Consider the following 18,413-nt stretch of genomic DNA (forward strand, 5'->3'; position numbering starts at 1 on the left):
AAAGGTATTTTGGGAATGTTTATCTCATTTGTCATAAATCCGTGATTTATAGTAACCTAATTTAGACATTATAAGTGGAGAGATTACTGACTCTGTCTTCATCAGAAAAAATGCAGGCCAAGAATTTGGGTATATATCCTGGAAAAGCTGCAGAGTGTCCAATGTAAGACCCATACAACCTTCTGAAAACACTGATTCACTGAAATGTCTGTTTATGAATAGGCATCAGGCTTCCATGAGTCAGGCTTTAAAATACTAGATTTTTCACAAGCTGGGACATTCAGAATATTACCAGATGTTTTGAAACTTAATAAAATTGCAAATTTTAATAATGCTGGTGAAGATGGGTTAGGATTATGTGTTATGTGTATTCTTGTAACAGTCATATACCTAAGATTTTGTGACCCTCATTAGTTAAAAAGATGCTCTGGAAGTTCTGTTTTGAAAAGAAATTCTGTGAAATCAGTTAACATACTTGAATACTATTTGGCAGGGAGGAAAAAACCAAAACCTAGCAGACAGCTTGAATCTCTTAGCATCAAATTTTCTTACCTGGTCTGATCTTGAGTATAATGGCCTTAAAAGTAGCAAAATCACATTGCTTTTGGACAAGAAAGCATTAAGAAAATGTGATAAGCTTTGCTGTAACTGAACTCTTTTTAATGTATCATTTTCAGTTTTGGGCATTCAATGCACTAATTTGAACATGGGTAAATAAGGAGGGAGTAAAATGTTAGTACTTTATGCCTTGCTTTGATATGAATTTTCTGACCTGTTCAGGAGGAACATCATTCTTTTTTTATAACTGAACGTACTAGCTCATCTCAAGATTTTTGAGGAAAAACATTGATCTACAACCCTGCAATATATAGCAGAAGAAATGTTTAATTATAATTATGATATGGCTGCTGCTGCTCTGCTATGGCATTGCTGTCCTCTGTCAGCCATCCGTTCCTCAAGGATCAGTGGTATGAGCAGCCTTCATTAAATTCTTTGTCATATTTCCATGAGAAAAATCCCTGGGACTGGGATTCCCAGGAGTAGAATTTTCTGTACTGACTGGTCTGCATTTTCTGTACTGGTCTGCTTCCCCTAAGCAGCTGCCCTGCTAAGAGGAATGACCCTGTTGGTAATCAGGATTTTATTGTTCATAGGTGTAGTTGGCCCATGTAACCTTGGTCTATGTTCCGTCATGCAGTGTGATGTCACTCCGTTAGTATATAGAAAGAGAAAATCATTTATGTGCATTAAACATTATTCAAAGTAGGAAAATAATTGCATAGCTTGTGGTATAGTGTGTATATGCATTATATTTAAAGAAATGCTTGTTTTCTGTTGTTTTTTTCTTCTTCTTAGACTCGAAAAATGGTTGCTTTATCAATAGTCATTCTGCCAACAATCAGAAGAAAAAGAGTGTAAAAGTCCCTATTACTTGTTGGTTGTTACCGCATAGGTTTTCTTTCCACCTATTCCTTAATGCTGTCCAGGAAAAAAGAGCCAATCTCACATCAGTAATCTCAAAAACATGTTTGAAAGGATAAAAGGAATAAGTTTTGTTCTCTTCTGGTTTTCAGTAATGAAGTAGGAGTAATCTTTCCCTTTCTTTTTTCTATATGCATCCCTCCTTTTCTGAAATTCCTTTATCAGCAAGCAAACCATCTATTTTGCACCACCCCATTCTCCCCCCGCCCCCATCCCCCCTCAGTGCAATCCATTAAAAAAAAAAAATCTTGTTCCACTGTGAAACAAAATCACTTTCTTATCTCTTCTGGTGGCTGCTGAGCTAATCTCTAGTACAGCAATGTTGTCTGTTAAAATGTGACTGTAGTAATCTCTATGGGTTTGGAAGTTTTGCTCCTGAATAGTATTGCAGTTCAAATATTTTGGCAAATTGAAAGCAAATATTTTCAGGGAAATAATGAGGTAACGTGTTTCAGCCATTCACTGTTGTCTGTTTCCCAGGGTATTTATCCACAATATCCAGGGGCCATATTGCTCTTTGAGAGTTTGTGCAAGGACAGACACCTAAAATTATTGCTTAATTTAAAAATTGTGTGTGTGTGCATATTCATAAATATATGCTTAGCAACATGAATTTTTTCTTGCCCCAGCTAACAATTACAGGTAGAAAGTTTGCTTCAATGGGATATAAAGATGCGTGCATTTAAGAGCATCTCCCCTCCAGGCTATTCCCAGAAAGTTCTTCCAGCACCCCTGCTCTTCCTAGCAAACTGCAGGATCCTGTCTCTATTAATTCTCAATCTTTTTGGAAGCAGAGGGTTTGTAGCTGCTGACCTTTTCTGCGGTAATGGCTCTCATCTTGAGGCTCTGCCTTTTAGTGGAGCACATGGGGTACCACAGTACTGCCAGGTGCCGTTACATATCTTTGCACTACAAGTGACAAAGTGGTCACAAAACTACTTGTCTTTGAGGAATTCAAGAGTCCCACCAGAACAGGCTAGAATAATAGCCATCCAACAAATTACAGCCCGCATTGCTCATCTAGGTTATGTCTTTGCTTGTCCCTCTGGTCTTTAGAGGTCAGTTGATTTGTGAGCCAGCCACAGGGAAAACCCTTCAAGGGAACCACGGGTGTTTATTGGGGTCACTTCTCTTCCTGCGTTTCTGTTCACATCAGTTGCCTTTCAAGTCATGAAAGGTTTTCACATTTCTGTTTTGTGCTAATGATTTGTAGAATTTGCAGTTGTCTTAGGATTTTTGTGAATTGACCTCTTCGAAAAAGGTGGTCTTTGTGGACTCTTTTAAGCCTTGGGTACATAAATTTCTTACTATTTATTTTGTATATTCTCATAGCTTTATAATAAATCTACTTCCAGAAAGGAGATTTCCCCTTTAAAACCAAATTTAGTTTTCATAACTGTTTTGTACTCTCATTCAGATTTGAATGGGAAGCAGCAGTAATTCATATAGAGTGCAAAAGGGAGAAAAACATTGTTGGGACATGGTGGGCATTGACCTCGTGATGGCCCTAACTCTCTTTACAAACTTGGATAGTTCTTCAGGTGCAATATGCTATGTCAGATGGCCATGCCTGGGAGGTCTGAGGTTTAGAGACCACTCAGAACCTAGAGTTGCTTGATTGATATCAGGATTAGGATAGAAATGACTGCAAGTGACCCCTGCTGCATATGGACTGATAGTCATCTTTCCTCCAAGAAAAATACCTTGAAATCTCGCTACAAAAACTGCCTTGTTTTGTTGTTTTTTTGATTAAAAAATAATAATAATTAAAAAAATAGTGGTATAGTAGGGTATGATTGTTCTGTCCCTGATTAATTAGTATATTAATGAGTAAAGAAGGCAACATGGATTGAGATCAGTGTTAAACAGTGCAAAAATTTGCTGTCACTGTTATATATAATATTTAGGTGTATGCGAATGGCTGTATTGGTGGCATCTCTCAGAAAGACCTTAATTATAGCCTCAGTCCTGTGCACTATCACTGATTTCGTTGCTTTGAAGGGCTACTTTGGTAAATGAAACTAAGCACGTGAGCATCAGGGCCTGTAAAATTTTACTCTGTATTAATTTGAAGTGTATATGTTTTTGTAGATGTTGATTGCCTTTTGGGGATGTACCTGCAAATACCAACCACAATAGTAATTATATTTCACTTTTTATTACCTTATATTTGTTCTTCTATTTTTGGTTCTATTTTATGCCCCTTTAATATTTTAATAATGGTGGAGAATGAAGTATAATACAAAAAGAAAGTACTGTAAATTCTTAAAAATATTTTCTCTTTCAGAATTATTTTACTGCAGAATTTGTGCAATGGTATAGTCAATGCAGAATTTATTTTTCAGGTTTTATTGTGTATTGTCTTACCTGATGTGTGAGCATACTGGTACAACAGTGAATGTCATAAATCACTTATTAATTCATTTGGTTTCAGTATATTTTTGATTTTGTTAAAAGTCTTCTAAAGTTGTTTTTGCATTTACTTCAGAGTATGAGTTCTTTTATTGCTGCTTAATCATTCTCATTTGTTTAAAAAAAAACATTTGTCTTTTCTGTCAGTTTGCTGCTATTTAAAATTCTATGAAAAACATCTGCTAGTTTGGAATTTAAAGTTTCATTTTTCTGCATACAATAGCATCAGCATCAGTATGAAAAGAATTAAACAATTATTTTAATCTTTAATTTGGCTTGTTTTGCATGAAATTATTATTTCATTTTATCAGAATTTGTAGAAATAAAGAGATGTCTAGTTAATTAAACAGCACATTTTTACAACATACATAAGTATTGTTAGGTGAAGATAATTTCAGATCATTTATGAAGAGGATATTTGAAGATTGATCCAGTGTCTGAGAAATCATCTTTTGTGTTTTCTAGTAATTGCATTTATGTCACTGAATGAGCATTTCCAGTGTGTTCACCTAAAAATGCATTGTGAAAATCAGGAGATAATTTGTAAACTCATCATAAACTAATGAATGAGAAGTGAAACGCTTATTTTAAGTGTTTCAAGAAAAAAATATAGAAGGGTCCTATATGCTTCAAAGTGGAAAACTTAAAATATAAAAGGTGGTTGGTGGTAATACAGAAAAAAGAATAATTGATATAGAATAAAATTTTACTGCAGTGATATTTCACCAATGTTTTAGTTTTTGTTTAGTAAAACTTCTTTCTTGTAACTGAACTGGATATGCATGCGGAATGGTGTTAATGTGTTTCAACTTACTAATAATGATGTTTCTCTTACTGAGGTTTAGCCTGCCATCTTTCAATGGCAAAGTGCCTGTTGATATTCTGGGAGTTTAGGCAACTGCAGTGCAAGACAGATTAAATAGTACTTTTAAAATTATGTGCAGAAGTAATAAGAATATTAAAGTTGCGGAGTTAAGCACCAGAAGTTGCCTGTTCCAACCTTAATGTAGTCTTGTTGTACGTATACATTATGATAATTCTGTTCCTTGTTATACTGAAAATCTGTTTCAGATTTTCTTAAATGCAAGATTGTCATCTGTCTTTTTGCAGTTCTGTGCTCCATCTCTTGTCTCTCACATACATTGAAAAGTTAAGTACCTTGAAGAAATACTCTCTGATCATGTTGTAAAAAGCTGTATCACAAGTGATAGGCACTGAGGGATCAAATTAACGCTGCATGAGAAGCAGAGTTGTCAGCAAAATACTTTAGTTGGTGGTTTGTTTCTGTTTCTCTCCCTACAATTATGCTGGGGCCCAGATAGCAGCTACAGAACTGCTTGCAGCTTCCCAGTAGAAGAAATGGGAACTAAAAGTAACACAAAAACTAGTTTGAGTCTGAGTAGTTTTGGAAAGATGCTGCCTGATAAGGTTCCCTGCAGGAACAGTGAAGAAGATTCATTGGTTCTGTAATTTCTCTGTGTTTTAAATTCTGATTATATTGTGAAGACCTAGTGATGGACTATACTTGATGTATTTCAGGATAGAGTGTATATATTTGTGAGACTATTATTGTTTGCAGGAGAGGGAAGCGGGTTGGTTTTTATTGTATGAACTAGTCTCAAGTTCTGAGGCTTCATGTGTTTCAAACTATTATCTGAGTTTTTAAACCAGAGTAACATGTAGCATTCAGAATAGGGGCTGTGTGTTTTCAGCATGATGATGCATGGCTCCTACCAAATTATTTTCAATGGACATTTCTGGTGTTTCAGAAAGAAGAATTTAGGTGCTATCCCTAAATATCCCTGGATTAGATGCTTCTGGTTTCTGAGTTGCTGTTAGCATGTTCTCTTTGGTGGCATTTTTCTGCCATCCCTTTCTCATGAGGTTGTCTGTTGTCTCTGCCATGGTCATTGCCAGAATTCTTGTGTAGAATTCCTACTCTTCATTAGCTCACGTTGTGAGTACCTCTAAATATTGGTATTTTAAGATATAGTTATATATATCTATATATACCTACACACATGCACAAACGCACACGTACGTGTGTGTGTGTGTGTAAAGGAGCTGATTCTGAATTTTGGAATTACTGATGAAAGTAGCAGAAGTAAAATTGTTCTTCAAAACCTATGTTTGCTTTCTTGATACTTTTTAAAGAAATCATAAAACTCCTGTGAATCTTTAAAGATCCTGTCATGGAGTCATTGTCTGAGAATTTCCCTCTGCACTTCCATGACAACTGAAATCTATGGATATATTCTTGGGTTCAACCCTGCAGGTTCAACATCTGGCTGATGGAAGCAGAACATTTTCACCAGAGGTTCTTGCACTTGGAATTTGCTTCCTTCTGTGGGTCTGTGTCAAAACCTGACTGAGCCTGTTTAACTCGAGGCAATGGTGTAAAGCCCATCTGTTCCTTGAAACTTTTCCCTGAAGGAGCAATCTAGAGTGTATTTATGTTCTCAGCTGTGGTTGTGCTTTTTCAAATACTTAGTTGATGCTTTTCGACTTATTTGTGGATTGGTTTTTTTCAAGGTATGCTGAATGGATGCATTCTTAAAGCAAATTTTAAGAATGTTGCAGAACTTCCCTATCTTTTACTTGTAAAGACAGTGAAGAACTCGTGTCCCTGTTTACTATGAATGGAGAAATAACATTAATGAACTGCTGCTGTTAAGAAGAATAGAGTGTAGAGAACCCACTGAGACTTCTGTTGTTCTATTTAAAATATGCAAGAGTCTCTGGAAATAAGTGAAAATGCAAAGCATATGTAACTGAATACCTTTGCACACCTGGTTTTAAAATATTCTGGCTGTTTAATAGGTTGTTACGTTCTTTAGAGGGAAAGAGTACTAATAATTTTGCAGATAGTTTCACTATCTTTGTATTCGAACTTGGAATTCCTGATTTAATTTGGTAGGTGGGCTATGTGATACAGCAAGGTGACATTCAAATTCTAATCAAAATTTCCTTCATGAACCTTTGTTGAGTTCTCTTGGGGGAAAAAAGTCTACAGTTAAGTAATTAGCAAAATTAAAAATAAATAAAAAAAGAACATTATGCAACCTTTTTTCTGGATGAAGAGATTGTGTTTGCGACATAACGACTTACTGTAAGTGGTTTAGGTTAACATTTTCATAGGAGGAAAAGAGACAACATTATTACGAAGGTGCTTCAAGTGCAAATATTGGGACTGAATTACATTCATTTGTTCTTGTAGGATGTTTGAATGAATAATTTCATTAACTGAAGAAGATGGAGGCTTGTCTAAATGAGGAAGCTATCACAAAATAAGTTATGGTATGAATTTAAAGTATAATAGCTATTCAGCACTAACTCCTTATATGAACAATTTTATTCTGTACTACAAATGACCTTTCACAGTTTAGTTGACTGAAAAACATGCAAGTTCCCTCCAGCCCCAACGACGAATAAATATTTATGTAGGGAGTTAGTGCAGAATAGTTACTACATGATAAAATTACATTGTTAGCTTATTCTGTACTCCACTGGTCTCCTTAAAAGCATCCTTAGGACAAAGTATAGTATTACATTACAGATGTATTCCTACAGGTACTTGTATGTTCTATATGGACTTAGAGCAAAATGTATTCCTTCTGAGAATATTTGTGAAAAATGTTTAAACTGTTGACAATATGATTCAGTTAGAGATAATAAGTCCAGTATGCTTCGCTGGAATCAGAGATGCTGGTCATGCAAATTTGCTTATTGTTATTTGTAAAATAAATTAATAGACTCATCGACTGAGTTGGGTTTACTTACTTGGCTTAGTTGGCATATAAGGACTAATGATGTTAAGAAAATGATAGGATTAACAGCAGCCAGTATGTTTAGGATTCAGTTACAAGTCATAAATAACTTACTTGCAGTAATGGTAAAATCACAAAATGACCTTTATTCTCTTGCATAATATTAAGTGAATATGACAAAGCTAAATTCCCATGCCTATGTAATAGAGAAGCAAAATAAATGACCACAAGAGCTATCATATGTCCAGCAGCTTCTGAAGATGGCTGCTGTTCTGCTGCCTTCTGGCTAACACAGTGAATTCGGGACACAAATATGGAAGCTTTCACATGAGAAAATCGGAAAATGATTGAATGCGTGTATCTCTTAAGCCACGTGAAGACAATAACATTGATTGTGTATTAATGTATTTAAATATGATATGCATGTTGGCTTGTCATAAGATTGTAATTTAAAATACTTTAATTTGCTTGTTTTGCAGTTTTTATCAAGTCTACTTTTGTTCTAAAACAAAAGCGTGCATTATTTTTCAGAAGCTTTGATCACATTAAGATTTATTGTCTTAAAATGTATCTCTGTGCATTTCTTAAATATACTTTCTTTGGTTCTACAATTTTCTAAGAAAATAGAAAAACTAGGATTAGAGCTGAATGGAAACAAACAGCGTTTGGAACAAGCCCAGCAGGATGTGACAGGAGCCAGAGAGGAGTGCCTAAAACTGACAGAACTGCTGAGTAAATCTGACCACCAACTGCACCTCACCAGGTACCCCTTATCCTATTACATGCTGTAGTACCAATTTCATTCTGCTAATTTTTTGCCACAGGCTTCCCCACAGTTGTTATAGATACTTGCAGTCATTGACTGCATGGGCAGCCCTCAGTCATGTTAAAAGTGGAGATTTAAGTGAGTTATGGACTACAAAGTGAGTTATGAGCTATAATTTATGAAAGTGAATTACTGGTGTGAAGAAAAGGCAATGTTCAGCTTCGGTGATGAGGTAGCATGCATTGGGATGGGAAGAAGAGCAGGGGAGAGCGCAGCTACATTCTTTTTGTTGTTGCTGTGTTTGATAGGACAAAGACATTTAAAATATGTCATCTGAGACTGTAGCATACAGCAGCACCTTTAAGCATAGGAGTTCTCAGATTAATAACCTGAAGTTTCTGCAGCAGAACGACCAGGAATGTATAAATGAACATAATCGTGTTAAGCTTCATTGAAGATTAAACAATCAAAAGGTCATATTACTGTCTATGAATAGGAGGTAAGCTCAAGTATGTCAGGAGGGTGTTTAAGTCACTTGCTCAGTGGAGATGTGGTACAATGCAAACACTGTGTGACAAGAGACTTTGCCTGAGCTTATTCCATCTTTAGATATAGCTCCCAAAGCCATTTACTGTCCTATTCATTACACATTTCTAGAAAACACCAGAAGGTTAACATGCCAATTATTCATTGCACCTTGAATTTTGGTAACTGCAGGAATTTTTCCTTTTGCCACAGAACATGCTATTGTCTGACTGTTTGCAGGGTTTTGATTGTGTGTGTGGGTTTTGTTTTGTTCCATCCCTCCACTTCCCCCAAGAGTGAACATCCAGAAACAATTCTACAGCTTTTACTCAGTCCTTAAGAGAAAAAAGTTAAGTTAGTTTAAATTTTATGTGGCGGGGGGGGGAAACTCAGATTTTTATCACTTAACAGAAGTCTGCGTGTTTATGAAAGTCTTTGGGCTTTGTGAGAATTCTGCCATTGAGTAACTGGAAATAAAATAGAGCCTTGCCTAAACTATTAAATTCAATGAATCACTTTTTTATTCAGCTACATTTCTGTGTAATTCAGAGCACGGTTGTTTAACAGATGGAAGAAAGTACCACTCTAACAGCCTGTATTTAGAAAAAAATATGCTAGAGGTTAATGAACTTGAAAAAAGTTTTGGGTGAGTTGTTAAGATATCTAAAGTTTGGATTTAGCAGAACTTTATTAATAATGATTTGTTGTGATAGTTAACCAAATGGCTTACCACGCTCCTTTTAGCAAAAGGCTGAATATATGCAATAAAACTCTGGATATCTTGGAGGAAACCTGACTAGCCAGTATTTTTTTTGTGTGTGAAAATACTCGACCTGTAAAAATAAGGACTATTGCCTGCTGTTACGTAGCGAGGTACTTAAAGCTGGATACCTAAAATGCAGATGATTCAGGTAGCTTTTCAATCAACAGTCTCTGACTTGGGGAGTTTCTGAGATGCAAATCACTGGGGACTGGGAACAGTATTTTGGGCAAGTAAGGCTCTGTGCTGGCCCTGTTCTCATACAGTTTCCCAGACATCTGCTTTTTGAGACAGATGCTGAACTGCCACGGCTTCTTTGTCTGACCTAGTGCAGCCACTCTTCTGCAATGTCCTAATCTTTATTTTATTTTTTATGCTTCGTGTTCATGTTACAGCCTCTGCTTATAAGTATGCTGTTAAGTAGTGAAATGTTTTCTATGCTGACATCTAATTGTCAGAAAAATGTATATGCTGAAGCGTTGGGAAATAGGTTCAAATATTTCTCCTTGATATTCCCCAAATTCTATAATACTTTGTAGGTTTTTGTGTTCTCCTTATCTTTGGAGTGTCTGTCTGCTTTCTAGGAATACATTAGGTGATGTTGCTGTCATGGGTGAAGAAGGGGGGAAAAAAGAGATGAGAGATTTCGTTGCTCCTGAACTACTGCCTGTTGTCCCCATGTACTTAGATTGGTCGGGCAGAGTTAGACATGTTCTTGCATAGTTGTCAGTTTTCCCTGAGCCGCAGAGGAAAAGATCCCCTACTGAAATGAAACTTTTCCTTAGCCTGTACTCTTTTTCTTTCTCTCAGATCACTTCCTGCCAGAATAGGTTTTCTGTATTAGCGAAGGTATAAAAGTTACATGTCTCTAGTGTCATTAGTCTTGCATTTTGAACTCAGTATGTTTTTAATGGATTGGTACATCCATAGTTGTTGCACGGTAATTTTATTGGCTTACGGTCTGCCTTCTTTCATTCTTTTTTCCCTTCACCTCAAATGGCGGCTGTGCCAGTGAAAAATACTCACTTGAAGGGTAGTGGTAATAGCAATCTTACGGGGGTTACAGAATCATTCACCGTGGCACTTGCCAAGGAAAACAGATTTTAAGCTCTAGAGTCCTGCCTGTAGGAGGTTGCTGCAGAAATTGCACTGATTTAGTGCATCTCTTGGGTATTCTGGCCTTGGCCTTGTCTTGCTGATTTCCCTCTTTTCAGGAGAGGACCAGCTGGTCCACTCAAAGTCTTCTCACAATGCTGGACTTGAGCGTTGTAGCAACTCGTGTAACAGCCTGTACTGCTGTTACACGATTGTGGATAGTCTTTCTGTTGCCTTGCATGACCTGTCTGGGTTGTTCTGGCAAAAATTACAGGTAGCTGAGGAGGTACAGAAAGAATTCTTTGTTTTGTATGAATTTGTATGTTACTAAGGAGAAAGGTTCTTTACTAATCCACTGATTCTAAGTTTGGATTTTGTAAATAAATAGAATAATAAAACAAATACGAGAACTTTGGATTTTAATGTATAAAAATGAGATTATAACTATTTTATGAATGGATTAAATGAGAAAGAGCATGCAGTCTATGTCTTAATGAGAAAAAGAAAGTGCTCTGCAGAACTGTACTCTTCTGCAGGAGTCCCAGTTCTTTTGCTGCATCCTAGTTTTCAGACACCGTTGATTGATTACCAACTAAACAGCTTCTAAGTTAACAAAATGTACTTGTTAAAAATCAAGAAAAAAGAATTAGCTATTCTAAACCATTGCCACAGAGTTTAAATTTGCCTTTTCCTGTCACCTTTCTTCCTGGAGCAGTATGTTGTTTAGAAATCCTTGCTATTAACATGCATTTCCTGCTATTGAATCTAGTTAGTAATTCTAATTTGTATGTCTTCAAATGACTGGGAAAATACAGAACTTTTGCTATGTAGTTTTGATTGTCAGTCATGTAACTTTGCAGATGTCACCATGCTATGACACTGACTGTGCTTGTTTGAAGTATTTATTTTTTTACCTTAGTTTCAGCTTTGTGGTTATCTGTATTAGAGTTACCGTAGTAGGAGAATCTTATGAAATTACTTCTGAAGTCAATGTTAAATTGCCATTACTTTGGTAAGGTTGAGTCTTGCTAACAAAGCTTATCTGAATCCATTCTTCAGAGAGTAGAAAACAAGAAAACATACAGATCTATTGTTCTTAGTTCATGAGAGAATAATTGTTAAAAATCATGTCACTATGCTAGTGGAAAAGATTACAGAAAAGATGCAAGACATTAACAGCTTGCCCAGATTTTAGCATGTCATTTAATTTAATAAAATTTTTCACTATTCTTGCATATCGGAATCATCATTAAAAATCTTTCCTCTTTTTGTTACAAAACAAATCTGAAGCTATTATTTGTTTCAGTTGCAGTCAGATGTAGTTCCTGTTTGCATATGCCAAAGCAGTTAAATAAATCTTAAGAAGTGAGGGAATCACTGAATTTCAAAATTGAACTTTTTCTGTGCCACCATGCATTTTCTCAGGCATGCAGATAGGTAGATGGCTCGAGATGTATTTGACTGAAATGTCATTTAAAATTTGCTGGGAGGTGTAATTGAGTGGAATTGAAGCAGATTTAATTTCATTTAATTTTTTACTATTCTTGTTTGCTTATATTGTAATATTGTAAGCAGCATTGAATGTCAACTTGCAGGTGGGGAAAAATTACTAAACAGTAGAAGAACCCGTGCTTCCAGGTTCAGGTGACCCACCAAGCTACTCTGAATCCTTGTGTCACTGTCTTGAAGGATAAAAGTTTATATTACAGTGAGGACAGTGGATGTTGTATTTCTTGACACCACCCCCCCCATTATGTGATATTTCTTTTCTCTCTTATTTTTGAAAATGATATGATCTCTAGAAAGCAGTGAAAGAAAGTGGCATTTGGGGAGTACAGTGGATTTTAGCAGTGCTGTAGCCTTCCTACTGTGCATCGGTCCTTCTTGCTAGTTTCAACAACTCCATTAATGCTAATTTGTATTATATGTATAATAAATAAAGCACACAACTCTGTCATTCCACCCCCGGGTTCCTGTGGCATTATTTAGTCACTGAAGCTTTGGTGTTGAGCTGTATGTCGTCACCAGCGTTCCTCATTAGAGTTACAGCATGCCTCATACATTGATTTCCCTATTTAAGCTATACTATTAAATGATAAAATATAAACTAACTTCTTGATTTATAGAAGATGGTTATACTTAGCCTTCTAGGGAGTTGCACAGTACTTACTATTATCTGTTGGTTTTTTTCTAGTAGTATCTATTAGTTAGCAGCACACTTGCTGTCGTGCTTTTTCCGACGATTTTAGCACGTCAGAAAGAGTCCATCATCTATGCTGGAAAGGAGGTAACATTTGAAGGACCGCTGTTACTAATATTAAATGACTGAGATATGTTTTATGTTCCCAGACTGACTGACTGATGAAAGGACCAGTAACACTTAAACTGGGGGGAGAGAGGGGAGAAGAAGAAATGAGGTGTAAGCAGTGATTGATTTCTAATTTTTTAATATTCTGCTTATCTGGTACAAAACTATTATTTTAAAATGCAGGGAGGAATGATAACATGAAACAACTCTGATAACTAATAAACTTTTTAGATTCTGCTTCATATGTTTACTTTTCATTAAATTTAGGGACGGTTGCAACTATGTTGTTGTGATTCAGTCAACATTTATTTCTATCTGTTTTTCATATACAAAGGCATCGGGATGCCAGAAAATAAACTGTTAACGGAGAATTAACTTCTTTGGCACGCTTTCATACTTATCTTCCAAATTAAAGAAAATGAAATGGGCAGAAGCAGAGTGTAGATTACCTCCTTTTTGTCAAAAATGGTGGGAATTTGAAAATTAATAATAAAAAAGGGAACAGATGCAGTAACATGCCAGAGGGAGATTAATGTGGAGAGTAAAATCTGTGAGCAACAAAACTGAAGCAAACTGAATCAGTGGGAGGTGGTTGTACAATCAAAATCAGGATAAAAGAGAAATTACAAACAACCCTGCACTTGTCAAAGTAGTAGTAATGAAATCCTGACTCTGCCAGCAGCGAGAACCTGTGTTAGCACTTTGGGGTAAGGCCGGGAGCCGGGTGCCAGGTAGGAGGGCAGCGCGAGGCTGCTGGGCGGCAGCCATCGCGTGTGGAACAGATGGCGGGGAAAGCTGGCCGGGGAGGGGCTCCTTCGCAGAGCTAATCAGACAGTAACGGATAGGGCAGCTGGGAGGACTGACCACCGAGAGGCAAGCGGCGGGGTAGCCGCAGCCTTCCACGATGTGTGCAGTGGTGTGCCCGTCGGCCGGAGAGAAGACCTTGCAACGTCTTTTCCGGGCGGCAACCGCACAAACTTTGGAGGGGTGCGGCGGACCTCGCCCCGGCTGAGGGGAGAGGAGGCGCGGGCCGGCCGGCGGGCTCCCTGTGCGGCCTGCTGGGCTCCCAGCGCCTCCCGCCTGGGTGCGTCGTGCCCCCTCCTGCCTCAAAAGTACCTGTCTTCGCTCTCGGTCCCGGCGCGCAATACGGTTACGTGTTTTCGTATTTTATCATAGCAGCGTATCGAACGCAGAATTTGGCGATTGACAGAAATACAAAAGCACGTGGGTCGGGGGACTGATCCAGCAAACCGATAAGAAAACTTTGCTCCTCCGGAAAGGGGGGAGAGCTGTAGGTCGGCACCTTCCCACAGGGCTGGGCCCCTCCGATGAATGAAACCAGTTTTCTGGTGTTTTATTTTTGCTCGGGGGAGGCACTTCCCTCTTCATAAATGAGAGCTTGGTGAGGAATGAATGGAGGTCCGAGCCTTCTGATCTTGAGTCACATGAATAATTTGACTCGCGTAAGAAGTAAAGATCAATAGGATTTCTTGTGCAAGTAAGAGGTAGTCATGTGCGAGAGGATTACGAGGTCATGCCCCGTGTTGATGACTCTCAGCTTGAAAGAGAAATGAAAACAAAATTTTATCAGGCAAAGGGGGAAACAAAATCCTGAGGTGTAGCAAGGGAGACCTGACCCATTACTGCCCAGTTTTGTTTGATCGGGGTATGCGGTACTTTTTTAGACAAATTTCAACAAAGAATTCTACATCTCCTGCATCTGCTTTTTGAACTTGTATATCTCTCGTCTGCAGAAGGTTTATAGCTTGGCTCAATTATTCATTTTGAGCTGGGAGGGGAGGAAACATTACAGGGATTTGAAATAGGTGGTATAACATAGCCATATGCTATTTATGCAGCAGTTTCTGCAATAAATCTAATTTGGTGCTGTCAAAAAAAATTAGACTTATTTGGTATAGCAGCACATTAGTAAATGATTGTGGTAGCTTTGAAAGTTGTCATTCACTCTGCTTTACTTGCAATAGAATCTTGCAAAGCTTTTTTTTCCCCTTCCTTTTCCCCCGAGCAACTCTGTGAAAATGTCTCAGTTCTTTGTCCTGCAGCTGTAGAAACTGCAAATATTTCCCCAACTGAAAAGAAGGTCTTGCTTTAAGGTAATTGAAGAAGGGGATGGAAGAAAGAATAACCTCTATTGTTAGCAATTCTATGAATGTATAGGCGGAAAAATCAATAAAGTGGGGGGGATAAATTTCTCCCTTGCCTACAGGTTTTCATAGTGCAGCTGAAATTGTTTATCTGATTATACAGCATGTAGATAAATTAGCTGCTGTGCGTTATTATAGAAGGTAAAATATTTTACCTGCCATGATAAGACCATATGCTGCTTTACGAAGACTGATACTGAATGATTTGAAATAAATAGGCTCTGTCGTCTTCTGGCAGTGCCTTGTAGAAATTTCGAAGCTGATATACCTTGTGTCAAGATAATACACAATTATTTAAATATCTTTCTATTTAATCATTTAAACATATTTAAGATGATTGTACAAACACGTAAAGGCCATTGATGAAGTTTAAAAGGGAAAGGAAGAAAATGTAAGTGAAGGAGTAAAGAATAAATCCAAAATGATGTGTTAATTTTGAATATGAAAGTCTTTATCAATAACCTTTTCTCATTTTTAAAGAGTTTAAACATGGTTGACAATTTAATTTATTGTCCTGCAATACAAATTTCTCAAGGAAAAGGTAATAATACATTTTCAGATTTTAGTCTTAGTTCTGTCTAAATTTTTTGCTATGGCATTTAAACTGCAACTGGTCACATCAAATTTCTCTAATGATTTCATCTTTTATACATCGCATCAGGTTGTTGAGGCAGCCAAATTACTACTGCATGTAGAGTGTGGTTCAGGAGCAGTGACAATACTTAAAGCGCTTTGGAGCGAGCAGTGAATTCAGATGAAATACAGAGGAGACTAACTGCTGTAGAAAACAAACATCTTTATAAGGTCTTTGTTTTGAGCAGTTATTATTCAGCACTAACAGTAATAAGTTTATGTGTGTGTATCAAATATTTACTTTGATCTCATTCAAATTAGGTTTTCTATTTGTGTGACTAATGACAACAGGATAATGATTTTTTTTTTTGAACCATAAAAATCTTTCAGACACATGTATTCAAGGCTGCTGGATTTTTTGCTGAATTTGCTACTGGAAAAATGTTTCTGATTTTTATCTTTATTTTTGACTTGTTCTAGGGCTTTTCTCTCAAGTACATCTGAAAGCTTGTTTCTACAGTAAGCTAAAATGTACTTTTTCTATCAGCACTTGGTATTTGTGAACTAAAGCAATTTTAAAAGCTTCCTTATGCTTTCAAAAGTATATTCAAAGTTGTTTATTTTGTGTAGTCACAGTGATTGTTGGGTTTTTTTTTTCTTCTGTGCAAGATTCTGCTCCTGAAATTCTTGCCTAGAAAAAAATTCAACAGAGAACCCAAAGGGTCCTCAACTGGGGACTTTATCGAACTTGACATTGAAAAGCTTCAGCCTGTAGGTTGTCACCTCCGTAGAAGGTAGCTGGTAGATGGAGGGAGGAAGAAAAATCACCTGAGCACTCCAGCTTTGGCTGCTTGGCTGCTCTCCTCACCCCCTTGCTCAGTGCCCTTGTGCCGGTGATTGGTCAGGGGGAAAGTGTGAGCTGGGAGATGTCTGTCCTGAGCAAGCAGATGAGCACAGCCTCTGCTGTCAGCTACTTGACAGGGCTGACCTCCTTCCCCTGGCTGTGCTGGCAGCGTGGCAAGCTTAATAGCATGCCAGTGTTGGTTGCCCCTGCGTTCCTGGTGGTTTGAGTATCAAACTACATTTTTGTGGAAATAAGAGCAACTGTTCTTGATTAGCTTCTCCTTGTTCAGTTGCCTTCTACAGGGCTTAAATCAAACTGGGGAATAAAAGTTTCCCTGTAGTTAGGTGGGACACTGCTGCATATTCTTTTTGTCCCAGGGTTCCTCTTCTATTTCCAGTGCTTTTGTCCACCTGCATGTCGTTTCCTGTGGAAGAAGATCATAGCATCAGAAAACAAATGCAGGGACTAATCCCCATATAAGGGGTATATCAGTATTAAGTTGTTATTCAGCTAAACTTGTGCAGTATTTCTCGATGCAATTTTTATTAGAGTCAAATTCAGACCTAAAATAAGTATAACTGTGTTTCTGCTAATGAGATTGGATTACCTCCTGGATTTGCTCCCAGAAAGCTTTACTTCAAATTATTTTTGGTAAAAGGGTAATAAAATGGGTTGTTCATTATAATTGCTTACAAAACTTAAAATACGTATTTTAATTTTTGGTACTGTATTTAGTCTTGGTGAAAGATTTTATTTTTTTTTTTAAGGATACTCAACGTATGCAGTGAAATTGAAAGGTATTTCTTATTTTAGAAGAATGAGACTGTCGAGGAGGTTAGTTAATAATTCAGGAGCTTGTGGTTATCAGAATGTATTCCTGAAAAGAAATATGGGCACAGGAATTGCTAAAAATAATGTATCCTGTTGACAATATGAATTTAGTCTCAGCCCTGACAAAGAATCTTTACAATTTGTCTCAACGTGGAAGGCAGTATTTTAACAGAGAGTTGCATATGTGTGTTTTACAAGGCTTGAAAACAGGGAAAAATATTCAGGATTTTTTTTTTTCCTTAAACAGTGTTGCATTTGAAACATCAGTAGGTAAGTTAAAAAAAAAAAAAACAAAAAAAACAACCAGAAAAAAAAGATGCTGCAGATGAAATAATTTACAGTGAATGCTGTTGGCTGCTTTAAGGTTTTACTGTAAACTTACTCATTTAGCTGTTCCCATTTTCTCTTTGCATTTTTAGTCAATATCTTTGTTACATGGTGTTAAAATGAGAGTCAAAAGCTTTCATTTATTATTTTATTTGTAATATTTTTATTAGCCTTTTCCACTTCTTTGCATAGCTCTGCGAGTCTTTCTCAGATTATGCTAGTCTTTGCAAGAAGGTACAGACACACGTATATGAAGAAAAACACATTAGCTGTTGTAGTTAACAAATGATAATTAAAATCTATTCTTTTGCTTCTGTATTATTTCTCCTATACCCCAAACTGATCTTCACAAATACAGGACTGTAAAGAACTTCATCTTCTGCTGGTTAGCAGAAGTGGATTTAAATCCACACCGACAGTTCATTTGACAATGACCTTGAGGGGCTTTGCTTCTTGAAGAAGAAAGCAGAAGCTTGCGGTAAACAAAGTTCACTTCTGACAGATGGATTGAATGACAGAAAGGTTGCGAGTGCCAGAATAGCCCTGGCAGAGGAGGAA

General features: G+C 37.1%; 2 protein-coding genes across 7 annotated transcripts in view; one reads left to right on the forward strand and one right to left on the reverse strand.

The window, feature by feature from the left end:
- AKT3 (AKT serine/threonine kinase 3) overlaps window positions 1–18,413 on the reverse strand; it is a 284,305-nt gene that overhangs the window by 43,741 nt on the left and 222,151 nt on the right. The window lies entirely within an intron of this gene.
- Window positions 1–18,413, forward strand: part of SDCCAG8 (SHH signaling and ciliogenesis regulator SDCCAG8) — a 118,778-nt gene that overhangs the window by 39,441 nt on the left and 60,924 nt on the right. For all 6 annotated transcript variants that reach the window (XM_075496018.1, XM_075496015.1, XM_075496016.1 and 3 more), the window contains one exon: window positions 8,282–8,424. In XM_075496018.1, coding sequence (XP_075352133.1) covers window positions 8,282–8,424 — 143 coding nt within the window. The remainder of the gene's footprint in view (window positions 1–8,281; window positions 8,425–18,413) is intronic.

Source organism: Mycteria americana, chromosome 3, assembly GCF_035582795.1.
Source record: "Mycteria americana isolate JAX WOST 10 ecotype Jacksonville Zoo and Gardens chromosome 3, USCA_MyAme_1.0, whole genome shotgun sequence".
NCBI classification, from domain to species: Eukaryota; Metazoa; Chordata; class Aves; order Ciconiiformes; family Ciconiidae; genus Mycteria; species Mycteria americana.